This window comes from Arvicola amphibius, chromosome 7 (genome assembly GCF_903992535.2).
Source record: "Arvicola amphibius chromosome 7, mArvAmp1.2, whole genome shotgun sequence".
Classification (NCBI taxonomy): domain Eukaryota; kingdom Metazoa; phylum Chordata; class Mammalia; order Rodentia; family Cricetidae; genus Arvicola; species Arvicola amphibius.
Window position 1 is genome coordinate 11,362,283 of NC_052053.1, and position 14,033 is coordinate 11,376,315.

Genomic DNA, 14,033 nt, shown 5'->3' on the forward strand with positions numbered 1-14,033 from the left:
ATAACATTTTAAATTCTGGCAAATTCTGCAAAAAAAAAAAATTGATCTTTTCATCCACCCACTTTGCTTACCACTTCCTTTTGAAGGTGCAGGAGTTTGAATTTTCTCTTGTATATGCTAGGTTACCCAGTACATGTGGTACGTGTAGCTACACTGGGCTTTATCCCCAGCTCAAACCCTTACTTTTTGATTAGAGAATATTCGTTCATAAACTGAATGCCAACTTGGAAAATACTGTGTTGGAAATCACCACCTATGTAATTTGAAACTTTGTGAGTTTCTGCTCCTACATGGTTTTGTCTACCACTCGAAGAGTTTCCTGTTTGTTTTGACATTGTTGTTGGAAGAAAACCAGCAAAGTATTAAGAAACACATTATGTAATCGCCCATTAGGGACAAACATGGGCGCCCGGAGCCATCTGAGACCAGTCACAGTTTGTGAGACTATATAAGGGCTGACATCATCCAACTATAGAATATTGGGCTGTAAATTCACAGGCCCCCCTCAGCGTTTTGCACTCAGAAAGCCCACTCCAGACTGAGCCACACTAGGACAGGAACCAAGCAAGCTCCATTGCACAGGGCTTTTTCCAGTACAGAACTATGGCAGGCATGTGCTCCACACTCTGCCTACACAGCTTATGTCTCAAGTGGCCCAAAGGCAGGAGACAGAGTCTCACTTCAGTCCCGTTTCCCTTTCAGGACTTGATGTCGTGAGATGCTCCTTTCTGACTCTTTGTAGCTTAAGACAGTCAAGTCCTTCATGTAATATTTTGTGTTTAAAATGTTCTAGTTATGTGTGTGTGTGTGTGTGTGTGTGTGTGTGTGTGTGTGTGTGTGTGTCGTATGGCATGTCTGGGGAAGATGGGGTGTGTGAAATGAGTGCAGTGGCCTGTGGAGGCCAGAAGAGGGCGTCAGATCCTCCGGAACTCAGTCACAGGCAGTTTTGAGCCACTCAACATGTGTGCTGGGGACCATGCTCAGCTTTTCCAGAAGACTGCTGTGTCCGCCCCACCTCTGGGCCCACCTGTAACAGTGCCTGAAAGCCCATGCTTGCAATGCATAAGTCTTTGGGGACCTTTTCTATCTACAACATAATACTAACTGTATTACAATTAGATATTACAGCACTTGTTAGTTAAATTTATGAAGTTTCAACAGAAAAATAATAAGTAGTTAGGCACACATGGAGAGATTTTCTTTTCAGAAAGGGGGAAACCAAAACATGTAGCTTCAGGGAGCTGTCATGCAAATGCCGTACTTCAGCACTGACTTGTAGCACCCATCATAATTAGTAGGACAGAATGATTGGGAAGAGGCAACAAGCAGGGTGTCATGTGTGCCTGCAGGCACTGAACTTAAGTCTGCTTTGTATGCAGAATTTAAAATGGTGCTCTAATCACTATCAGCTGCTTCCTCGTGCACTAAATGTCTTAATTTCTGTCTTAAGGTTTTGTGGTTGAATTCAAACAGAATAACTGTTTTCTCCCCTAGGGATTTATTTCCTTTGGAATCTTTGGGCTGGATAAACATTTAATCATCCTACCTTTCAAAAGAAGGTAAATTGAGTTTTGAAATAATCCTGTGCTCCTAAAGGTGATGACAAGGTCATTCTATTAAAATATCGATACCTTTAGACTTCTATATCTGCTAAGAAACCACTAATACCACACAAAGGTAATCTGTGGAATCACATGTTTGTTGCAAATAATGCAGAGAAAGTATTATAAGAAGTATTACAAATCCAGCAATGTAATTTGTATTTTAATAAGAATTGACTTTTACCTGCGCTATTAACTATACACAGTTAAAGGAAACCTGGCAGTGGAGTAGTAGGTGGTATGCTCCCCGTCAAAGTCTACGTCTGACTGTTTTTGTCCTTGACAGTGGGCTTTCTCTTTTTTTAAAATCTAAGAGTTTACAGAGAATTCAAGGATTCTCTCAACTTTGGGGGTTTTGTCGGCTTCCAGGAAGGCTTCTCTTAACTAAGATCAAGGTTTCTTTGTGAAGAATAACAAGGTTAAAGTTTCAACAGAGGGTGGAAAGAGAGGTAGGGGAAATGTTTGTTCTTCATGTGCTCTTGGGAAAACTTATAGATGCTAGAAGTGCTAATGGGATCCAACCTACCTGCTCTGTAAGGAGTGCCAGTCAACAGCGTCTGCCCCTTCTCCATCACCACCGTCATTGTCATCATTAAGATGTCGTTGCTGAGGGTCATAATCATTTCTAAAAGAAAAATATAACAGAAAAGCCATTCCCCTTAGTTGCCAGCTTCACAATGCCGGCCAAGTCAGTTGTCAACAGTTGTATTGCCTGGATAGACAGACGGACTGCTTTATACTCCAGGTCCTGGCATTTGTTTCTGTGCTACTAATGTTGGAAATGGTGCAATAAAATGCATAATCCATAAGTTACCTTGGTTGGTTTAGTTTTGGTTTTAGTTTCTGAGGCAGTCGGAGACATCCGGCTTGGTTTCTAAGATATGTCTGTGCTTCAAAAAGGTCAAACACAGAATGAACGTCTTAGTAGAAACTGAAGAGGGTCAAACATGTCTGGAGAGAGTATGAAGTGGATCACTCCCCACCCCAGCCTGCTCAAAGAGCAGATGCAGGACAAGGGCACTTCTGGTTCAGAGATTAATGCCATCTGGGTGTTGCTAACAAGAGTTTTGGTGACTGGTTTGGAATCGCCACTTGGTGAGACAGGTTGGATCTTCTTATGCTTGTTTTCTTTCCCTAAGAAAGTCTGCTTAAATTTTGGTTTTCAGGCTTGAATTCCTGTGGACCAATAAGGAAGCGGCAGAAAACAGAGAGTCCCCTGTTTCTGAAGAAATCAAAATGACCTGCCAACAGTTCGTACATTACCACCGTGACCTGTGCATCCGAAACATCGTCAGAGAAAGAAGGTAAAGCTGGTACAGGGTTCAGAAGCGTAGACAACAGGTTGTTAACATCAGGCTTGAACAAGCTAAGCACTGTGGGTGACTTTATGGTTTAAGAAATAAGATATAAAATGACATTTTTGTTTTTATGTTTCATGTCAGGTAGCTTCTGATTTCTATATAGAAAGGATCTAGGGTGGTAGAGGATGAGCATTCTCTTCACGTTGGCCATCAGTGTCTCTCATAGCACAGTGGAAAACACTAGATTTAGAAGGGATTTTCTATTCTCATCTCCTAGTGCGGATGTCACTTCATATTACTAACGATGCTGTCAAGAGAATGAAGTGAAATTCCTGCCTCTTAATTTATTCTCTGATATTTATTTCACCTCCAGTCTTGTCGCCATTTTGTGGCATTTTATTTAGTCCCCTAATCCCGAAGGTCCAGAATATGATGCACCCAGAAACGATAAACTATGAATAATCAAAAATAACAGCGCTGATAGTTTTAGTTGTCGCAAAAGAGAAAGTAAAACAAAGCAAAAAATGAGGAACCTAGTACCTCTAGGTGCGTTAGTAATACTAGGTTAGTATTCAGGACGGCTCTTTTCTAAGCACTGTGCCACCCTGTTCAACCTGGCTCAGCAGTTGAAAGCCCTTGTCCTTTCAGTGACCCAGTTAGGTCCCCAGCATCCAACGGTGGCTCAGGACCCTTCTGTCACTCCAGTTTCAGGGGATCTGACTCCCTCTTCTGGCCTCTTGGGGCACCAGGCACGCACGTGGTGCACAGACATACATGCAGACAAAACACTCACATATGTAAACATAATAAACCATAGAGGAGAGAGCTTACTTGGACGGCCCAGTGCCTGTGGTGACAATGATAAACTGGAGAAAAGTGACTTTTCTAGCTTGGAAGGCTGAGCACAGCTTCAGGATACTGCCTTCCTGCGGATAGTCTGAACAGTTTAACATCGCTCTAAAATTGTCTTTTAAGAAAATTCACGGGATCTGCCAGGTTACTGTGCTTGCCAACTGCCAGGAAGCAGAACTCTTAGCATTTGCTGAGCTACCAGGTCCCAGATGGCTGAATGGGCACCAGCTGGTAGGAACCAGCTGATTCCTGCTCCTTTCCAGGATCTGCAGCCTGTCCCATGTCACATTCTCTGACACGCTGTCCTATCGCATAGGCTCTTGTGACAGCTGCCTGATCACCGCCATCAAGAAACAGACACCTTCAGCTAGTGCCTGGGACAAAAAGTACACCTCTACCTTAAAAAGACCCAGACAGCGACTCTAACATTGATAGTTTAGATATTTGAGAAAAATTCTGTTATTAACTTTTTTCTAATTCTTACATGTGAAACTTTGTATGTACGGTAAAATGCTTTAAAGTCTTTGACACCTATTTGTCATTTCATCTTGCTCCTCACCCCCATTTCCTGTTGTCAAGCACTCTAGAGTTCACAGCTTGATTGACGCTTGTGGAGGTTCTTGCTGTCTAGTGCACATTTGTAGGAAAATGTTCGTAATTCATGTAATTGGTTCTCTTGTTTTGCATTTCTTTATCTGTTCATACTTACGCAATCCACATTTGCATCAGGAAGACAAATATTAAACAATCCAGAAGCAAATAAAAATCAAAGCACGCTTCCTAAAGAAACTTGATTTTATTATCTTAAGACTGTGTGCGTTGTGCATGCCTGTGTGCAGAGGCCAGAAGAGGGTCAGATGCCCTGTTGCTGGAGCTGCCTGATGCAGATGTGGAGAACTGAACTGGGTCCCCTGAAAGAACACTGAGTACTCCTAACCACCGAGACATCTCTCCAGCCCAAAGCATACTTCCCAAATCTCAGGTTTGCTGTAGGACAGCTCTCACTAGTTTGCTCCGATTCCTAATGAAGCAAATGACTGTACTAGCTGCTGAGGGAAAGAGACTGTGGGTACTATGAGCTGAACATGAAGTTTTATTTCAGTAGGTTAATAGAACAACAACAACAAAAAGTTTTAACTTTTGTTCTTTGGGACAGAATCTCATCATGTCACCTATGCCCAAACCCGATTCTGCTACCTCAGCCCCTCAGGTGCTCGGATTTCAGGCATGGATCACAGACAGCCGTAAAGTCAGCTATATACTAGTCATCTGTAAGACGGATGACAGGCCACACGGGGAGCTGTGGCTTGGTCAGCAAAGTGCCCACTGTTGCAAGCACGAGAACCTGAGTTGCATCTTTCAGACCCCGCCACCTCAGGCCTGGTGGGGAGACAGAGCAGCCTAATCGACGAGCTTTAGGCTCAGTGAGACTCTGTCCCAGTCAAAGTGGAGAGCACTCGAGGAGAGACGGACACACTGACCTCAGACCTCCACCTGCGTGTGCACGTGTTGCATGCACACGAGTGCACATAATGCACACACGTTGCATTGCTGCTATTAAAAGATACTTCTTGGGGGTTAGAGATATGGCTCAGTGGTTAAGAGTACTGACTACTCTTCCAGATTTGATTCCCAGTAACCATGTGATGGCCAATAACCATCTGTTCACTCCAGTTCCAAGGGATCTGATGCCCTCTTCTGGCCTTGAGTACTGCATGCATGGTGCCCAACAGACATAAATCAGATAAAACCTCCATACACATAGAAAACAAAATTAAGACTATTGTCAAAAATTGTTTTAATGTATACTGCTCAATATATTATCCACATATCTTACACAGCTGTTTACATTCTTGAAAATTAAAGTTTTCACAAAAAAAAAACAGGCAAACTTTTGTTTGGGGGCTAGGAATATGGCTCTCAGTAGATAATATGCTTATCTCACAAGCATGAAGACTGGATTTGGGATCCCCAAAGCCTGCATAGAAGCTGGGCAGGTGTGGCGGCCTGTGCGGTGGCCCTGCCTGTAATCCCAGCAGTAGGTAGTCAGCGGCAGAGGATCAGCCCTGGGGCCATCTGGCAAACTAACCAGCTGGACTGGGTGAGCTCCAGGTTCCGTAAGAGACCCTGCCTGCATAAATAAAATAAGGAGGAATCAAAGCCACCCAGTCAAATTCAGGCTTCCGCATGTATGTGTACTCCACGCAGTACATTCAAACATGCATAAACACAGGGACTGCCACACATACACATGCACTCCCCTCCAGAAAGAACTTCTCTCAGGCGATACACTTAATCTCTGTCATTTTTAAGAGGTGTTTGTTTTCACAAGCATTACTGGCTTATTTTATCTTTCACCAGGGCCAGGAAGGGTAGCAGCTCCTTCGCGTCTAGAAGGCTTCCATTTCTGTCATGCTCCTAACTGTCACGCTGTCCGTCCTCACTCCCTTTTTGTTTTTCCTCTGCTCGTCTTCCATCACGCAGTGCTGATACCAGAGTCACAGAACACACGGCTGAATCATTCCTTTGACATACAGGTGTGGTGCAAAGTCGTCTGCCGGGACCTTCTGTGGCTGTGACCTGGTGAACTGGCTAATTGAAGTGGGCCTGGCCTCTGACCGCGGTGAGGCCGTGATCTACGGAGACAGACTGGTGCAGGGGGGAGTCATCCAACACATCACCAATGAATACGAGTTCCGGGATGAGTATTTGTTTTACAGATTTCTTCAGAAGAGTCCTGAACAGAGTCCTCCTGCTGTGACCGTAAGCACCCCCCAACAGGAAAGCTATAAAGAAATCGGACACTCTTCTCCAGCCTCACTTTCCCCTAAGACTTAAATTACAAAGGCGAGGACCCCACTTGGACTCGTACCCTCTAGTCTCACATCTGGGACTTTTAGCTGTGGGATCTGGGGCAGGTTACCTTTCTGAGCCTCTGTCGTCTCTGCTGTAAGTGGCAAATGCATTCCTACCCTGTCCTGACGTGCTATGACCTCATGTGCGGGAAAAGCACATAGGAAACCCGCCAGAGAAAGCCTGGAGTTAGACGTTCTGATAACGGGTGCGGTGATCGCTATAGGCACCACTGTTCCAATACTTTAAAATCTTCTCCTTCTGCAAGTGTTCGCTATAATTTCAAAGTCAGTGTTCAACTGGCTGTTATTTTTAAATTGCCAAATTTGGCAGGTTTGCTGCTCTAAAAATGAACCTTAAGACAACTTTACATTTATCAATAACACTTCCCTCAAACAGATTTTTATTTGTTCTAGTAAGAGCTTTCATTTTTCTCTCCACTTCTTTGACAAATACTACCCATTTGAAAATTAAAACTACTGTTTTGTTTTTAAGATAAGACCTTATGAAGTCAGGCTGGCCTCAAATTCCCTATGTCACCAAGGATGGTTTTGAACTCCTGATCTTCCTGCCTCTGCCTCCTGAGTTCAGGGCCTCTTGGTGTGCGCACCATGCCTGGCTAATCCCACTATTTTTTAAAGTAATTTTTAAATTTAGTTTTGATAAAATACCAATTTTAAAGCTTTGTCTATTCTTGTCTTTTATCTAAAGTACTAATGTGTGCCAATAAGAGAAGAGTAAGAACATTAATATTATCTCTATAATCTTTTAAACTAAAATTTAAGCGATTTGAGCATTTTGATTTAAATGTTATCAAAAGTATTGCCATAATGCGTACTACTTCTGGGACTTTCAGAGTATCCTGTTGTAGAAGGAAAATCCGTTTTATTCCCTGAACTGAAAAAGTGTAGTCAGAAATTTAAGATTCTAGCATCCTGCCTTTAGTCTTTTTTTTTTTTTTTTTTTTTGGTTTTTCGAGACAGGGTTTCCCTGTAGTTTCTAGAGCCTGTCCTGGAACTAGCTCTTGTAGACCAGGCTGGCCTCGAACTCAGAGATCCGCCTGCCTCTGCCTCCCGAGTGCTGGGATTAAAGGCGTGCGCCACCACCGCCCGGCTCTGCCTTTAGTCTTTAATGTGTCCCTGTCTAAAAACACCAGATGTTGCTTAGTCCACTAAGGCCTTTAAAAAAATGACATGAAGGCCGGGCGGTGGTGGCACACGCCTTTAATCCCAGCACTCGGGAGGCAGAGGCAGGCGGATCTCTGAGTTCGAGGCCAGCCTGGTGTACAAGAGCTAGTTCCAGGACAGGCTCTAGAAACTACAGGGAAACCCTGTCTCGAAAAATCAAAAAAAAAAAAAAATGACATGAATGAGATAGCCCACAAGCAAGAGGAAGTCTTTCTTACAATGAGATAGCTCACAAGCAAGAGGAAGTCTTTCTTACAGTGAGATAGCCCACAGACAAGAGGAAGTCTTTCTTACAGTGAGATAGCCCACAGACAAGAGGAAGTCTTTCTTACAGTGAGATAGCCCACAGGCAAGAGGAAGTCTTTCTTACAGTGAGATAGCCCACAGGCAAGAGGAAGTCTTTCTTACAGTGAGATAGCCCACAGGCAAGAGGAAGTCTTTCTTACAGTGAGATAGCCCACAGGCAAGAGGAAGTCTTTCTTACAGTGAGATAGCCCACAGGCAAGAGGAAGTCTTTCTTACAGTGAGATAGCCCACAGGCAAGAGCAAGTCTTTCTTACAGTGAGATAGCCCACAGGCAAGAGAAAGTCTTTCTTACAGTGAGTAAGTAGTAAGAGTAAGTGCTAGGCCAAGGTGGCACACTCAGCATCTGGTAAGGCCTCGGTTCAGGTTCACAGATGGTGCCGCGCCCACGAGAGGGAAGGGCTCTGGTCTCTTCACCCATTTCAACACCTCTTCTCTCAGGAGACACTCTTCTCCAGGGTCACCACGCCAGAACGTAACACCTTCAGATAAAGATTTACCTTCAGATAATTTGCACAGCCTTTGAACAACTACTTGATTAATAGATATCAGTGATGGTTTAACTTATTTTAAACGTTATTTATCTCATAGTGTTTCATATACAAGAGCCACCTAGAAAATTATTTATGGGGTTAGTGCCCTGACCCTTTTAATGTAGCAAATGCATAATTAAAAAAAACTTGCATGGAAGCCTAGTGTATTTAAAAAGAAATGATACTTAGTTATGTTATGATCATGGAAATAGAATGTTTTAGGCAGAAAAACATCACTATAAAACTTAGGGGGATAAAAGACACGCCCAACTGTACCTCCCCATGCCCAGGAGTGTGCAGAAACATCTGCTCTAGCAGCCTCTGGTGACACCAGACTGAATTCACATGCCTGCAAGCAACTCAGATTCAAGTGCAGGAGTTTGTTTTGTTTGTGAGCAAACCACATTAAGTCTGCTCTTTGGTTTGCACAGATGGGATCTGAAACATTATTTTCCATGGGAGGCTCTAAAAGAAAACCATAGGTCAGAGTGATTGCTGTTTCAGATGACGGAGGCCTTCAAGGGATGTTTCTAGGATTAACTCTAGGATTAAGGATAAGCTAATCTTATTAGATGAACATATTTGTATGTTCCTTTCTCACTGACAGCACGTTTCTCAATAAAATACTTATTTTAACTGGCATTGTCAACATCTTTTCCTTGGATGATCCAAATAATGCTGACCATACCACCCAAGTCTTGTCTGTAAATTCTCAGTGCTTTCTGGAGTGAGTGACCTTCCGGCTCTGCGGAGTCTGGGGCAAGCAGGCTGTCAGTAGACATCTTTATAGTGGTCAGGTGATGAGTGACACCGGAAGCGGAGTCCAAGATCATAGAGTTCTCTCCAGGAAAAGATGGCCTTTACATTTCTGCAGTTGTTTGATTAAAAACAAGACAGGGTTCTCTGTGTAGTCCTGGCTGTCCTGGAACTAGCTCTGTAGACCAGGCTGGCCTCGAACTCACAGTTCCAACTGCCTCAGCCTCCTGAGTGCTAGGATTAAAGGTGTGGGTCAACACTGCAAAAGTATTTTGTAAAATTCTGTTTAGAATTAGTCAGGCAGTGGTGGCGCATGGCTTTAATTACAACACTCAGGAGGCAGAGTCAGGCAGGTCTCTTGAGTTTGAGTCCAGCCTGGACTACAGAGTGAGTCCCAAGACAACCAAGGCTACATAGAGAAACTCTGTCTCAAAAAACCCAGCCAACCAATACTTTTAACAAAAAGAAACTCTGCTTCCAAACTTTCACTCTGTATAATTATTTTTAAGGAAATGTATTAGAGATTAATACATAAGCTTATATTTTCATCAAAGATCAAACAAGCCAATTTTATGTAAAATAACTAAGTTTATTATTTTTACTCTTACAACAGGTGAAATTTAAGAAAATACTAAAATTTCTAATATACACAAGGCATTAATTACCAACATGAGTGCTCACATCTAATTATCCTGTTGTATATACACAATAGAAATCTCTATACATCACATAAGCTTTATAATCCTTGAATTTTTCTAGGGTTCAAACTTATGAGGCTACCAAGTTATACAGATAAATAACTTTACATTTCTTTAGAAAGGTCTGTATACATTCTTTCCACCAGTATTTGAATGTTCCTTTAATAAATATTATATAATACCAAAGCATCCAAACATAATATTGAACAATGGGCCTTCATGGAACTTTTTCTGTGAAATAATTAAATGTATGATTGATTAATTTGGGTTAATTTAAATGTATGATAATATAATTAATGTATAATTAATTAATATAATCCTAAGGAGCTCATTTGTCAGCAAGCTCTAAGGATGAAGAGAACTACTCACAGAAATGGGAGGAGCAAGCAGAGGGTGCAGCCATGAGGCAGGAATGCGCAACTGGGCACATGTAAGGACCTAAAAGACCACCATTGTTGAAACAAAAATCAATAGCAAACATGCAATAATATATAAAAAGGGCAGACATGTTAAGGATTGAGGCTTTACCCTAAAAACAACGAGCTTTAAGAGTTTTAGACTTGAGCTGTGGGAGGGGCTGGAGAGTGGATCGTGGTTAAGAGTTGCTTGTTGTTCTTGCAGAGGACCTGGGTTTGGTCCCCAGCACCCACATGGCGGCTCACAGCCGTCTGAAATGCCAGTGGCAGAGGATCTCATACCCTCTGATGACACCAGGCATGTGCCTGCTACACAGACATACTGGAACAAAACACTCATACATATAAAGTAAAAATTTAAAGGCTAAGAAAAAGGATAGACTCCCAAGTAAAATAAATAAGAAGCATCTGATTATAGAATGGGCCAAGACCTAGACACCCCATCAAATTTACAAATGGAAATAAGCATTTGAAATGTAACTCAGCATCATATACCATTTGGAATTACAAATTCAACTGAAAAAGAAAGTACAAGGTCATAGGATCAATCCCTGTTACTTAAATAAGTGAAAAAACTGTACACTCATTAGAATGACCAAATTCCAAAACACTGACAATTGGCTGGGACAGGAACAATGGGCTCGAGGGGGCGGAAATGGGAGCATCTGGAAGACGGCTTGGAGGTTCCTCCCTCACACCGTAGGCTCTGCAGTTACCTCTGCTTTAACCTGAATGGGCTGAACACTTAGAACTATACAGCCACTTGCACACTTTACTCACAATTGCCCAAGTCTGGAAACAACCAAGATGCCTTCAGTAGTGACACACCCCACAGAAAGGCAGGTTCCACACTAAGAAGAAATGAGCTGTTACAGCAGAGGCATAGAGAAGGCTGTGTTGAAGGAGCCAGTCTGAAGAGACTAATGCCTGAAAGACTCCAACTGCACAGGATTCTGAGAAAAGGAAGACTACCCAGAGAACAAAAACAGTTCTGAGGGGATGTGGCATTAGACTTAAGACGGTTTTCTAATTTTTCTAAGGCTGGTTATTATTCGCCTAAAGCACAAAAATTCACTTGACATACTTTCCATTGCTTTTGTTTGTTTGGTTGGTTTTTAATAAGAAGCTCCGAGCTTTCTTAACTGAGAAAATGACTGAAGGGTACTATAGAATATAATAAACTTAGCCTATGTATCATGTTAATGTTTTGTGCTTTTTGCAACTGAATACTAATTACTGTGATTTTAACAGTCAGAATATCACTTAGTATTATGAAGAAAAGGTCAGATCTCCTTAAAGTACCTTTGTATCATTTATCAGGGCGATGGGGAAGATTTTTGACCACGTATATATCATTAAGAGCTAATATTTGACTGATAAATTTTAATTTCATCTTTTACACATTGAGAAAAGAGATTAACAGTTTTATCCACGTCAAGATGTTTGTTTTGGAGAACTGATTCCATCTCTTCAAATACTTCTTTTTCCAGCTTCCTCATGTTGTCCAGCATTGTCTTTCTTTTTTCCTAATTAAAATAATAAAAGTAAATACACATACACGAGTCTAACAAAATTCCAATCCACTGACAAGGTTTATTTATTCTGGCTTCTACTTGTTTGGTTATTTGTCTGCTCTGTAGACACAAAAGTAATAAAAAAAAAAGAAGAAGAAAAGAAGAAGAAGAAGAAAAAAAAAAGGATGGTTTTCTTTGGGAAAAATCATTACTCCAGATTCAGGTATCTATTTATTTGTGTGCGTTTGTGTGTTTGCGTGTTTGTGTGTGCACGTGTGCGTACATGCGTGCGTGCGTGCGTGTGTGTGTGTGTGTGTGTGTGTTGATGTGCCACCACCCTTTGCCAGGAAGTCAGAGGACAGCTTGTAGGAGTTGATTTTGAGTTGATTTTTTTCCGTTACCATGTAGGTCCTGAAACTGAACCCAAGCCATTTGTCTTGGGGTAGGTGCCTTCACCTGCTGAGCCACTTTAACCAGTTCTAGAGAATTAAGTGTTTTGTTTGTTTGTTTGTTTGTTTTTTGAGACAGGGTTTCTCTGTAGCTTTGGAGTCTGTCCTGGAACTAGCTCTTGTACACCAGGCTAATCTCGAACTCACAGAGATCCACCTGCCTCTACCTCCCGAGTGCTGGGATTAAAGGCGTGCGCCACTACCACCCGGCAGAGAATTAAGTATTTTTTAAAAGCACACATATGTTGGCTTAGTGGGTAAAGGTCCTTGCCACCAAGCCTGATGACCTGAGGTTCTATCCCCAGGACCTATGTAGTCAAGGGTGAGAACCAACTCCTGAAAACTGACTCTGCCTTAACACAGACAGACAGACAGACAGACAGACACACTGTAGCATATGTATGCCCATATGCATATTTATATACATACACACAAAAAATTAAAAAAACATTTAACCATATATAACAGAAATAAAATACAGAAAAATGATTTGTTATGAGGCAAAGCAGGTGCTTTAAAGAATGAAAACAAATACAACTGACTAAATTAAAATGTTCTGACATAAATGTTGAATGTCAGTTCGCTGACAAAGAAGTAGCATCAGCTGGGATTGCGGTCTTCACCTGTAACTCCACTACTGGAGACCGAGGCAGGAGAACCACTTAGACTCGAGAGTGGGAGTTCAACTTGGGCAATACGGTAAGAGCCTATCTTTAATATATATACTCATTTACATATATATTAGTTAATATTCATATTTTTGCCTCTTGACTAAAAACAGAAGACTTTCAAAATCAATTGAGAAATAAACTAAGGTAAAAGGAACAGCTAAATCACTGAGGAGAAACTATGACGGTAAGAAGAGTTCCAGTAGTAATCAAGAAGTGCAAATTAAAGCTGTCGTATTAGTGACTCTCCTTACAACACAGAAATAGTTATTTAAAGAGGCAGACATAGACCCCAGCTCTATGACATGTCCCTCAAATTCCACTATCCTCTATTTCTTTATAATGTCAACCAAAAATATTCATTAGAGCCTAAACCAGTAGAAGATTTTAAACCAATTCAACTTCGTTTACCAAATATTTAATTCTGTCATAAAGCCTACCTCCTAGAAGCAGTTTTATGGGGAAAGGCTGCAAACACGCCAGTGCTATCATGAGCAGTGAGGGATACATGCAGGTGGATCAAGGGACCAGACAGACACTCCAGCAAGTATTGCTAAGAAGAATGAAGAAAACACAAAGGGCCAGACGGCCTCTAATCTCAGCGGCTCTGGAGATGAGGCAGGAGGATCAAAACTTCAGGCTCTGCCTGGGTTATAGAGAGACTTCAAGACCAGTATGGGCAACTTAATGAGCCCTTATCTTGTAAAGTACAAAGAGGTTGGGGTCACCTTAGTGGTGGAGAGGACAGTCAACAGGTAGTAGGAACAGATGAGAAATACACAAGATAGCTGATCTTTCTACAGGGATGACTTGATGCCTGCCTTTAGACAGCATGCCTATTCACTTTTTAATTTTCTTCTTTTACTCTCTCCAGAGTTGGGAGGAAAGGCTAGGGAGAAGTG

At 41.9% G+C, this 14,033-nt stretch overlaps 2 protein-coding genes across 3 annotated transcripts in view; one reads left to right on the forward strand and one right to left on the reverse strand.

Annotated features, from left to right (window-relative positions):
- Gpr155 (G protein-coupled receptor 155) overlaps positions 1-7,007 on the forward strand; it is a 39,402-nt gene extending 32,395 nt beyond the window's left edge. The window contains 3 exon segments of the mRNA XM_038336694.1: positions 1,495-1,559; positions 2,768-2,905; positions 6,292-7,007. Coding sequence (XP_038192622.1) covers positions 1,495-1,559; positions 2,768-2,905; positions 6,292-6,592 — 504 coding nt within the window. The 3' untranslated portion in view covers positions 6,593-7,007.
- A 2,947-nt stretch (positions 7,008-9,954) lies between these two features.
- Positions 9,955-14,033, reverse strand: part of Scrn3 (secernin 3) — a 31,389-nt gene continuing 27,310 nt past the window's right edge. For both annotated transcript variants that reach the window (XM_038337068.1, XM_038337069.1), the window contains exon 8: positions 9,955-12,026. In XM_038337068.1, coding sequence (XP_038192996.1) covers positions 11,856-12,026 — 171 coding nt within the window. In that variant the 3' untranslated portion in view covers positions 9,955-11,855. The remainder of the gene's footprint in view (positions 12,027-14,033) is intronic.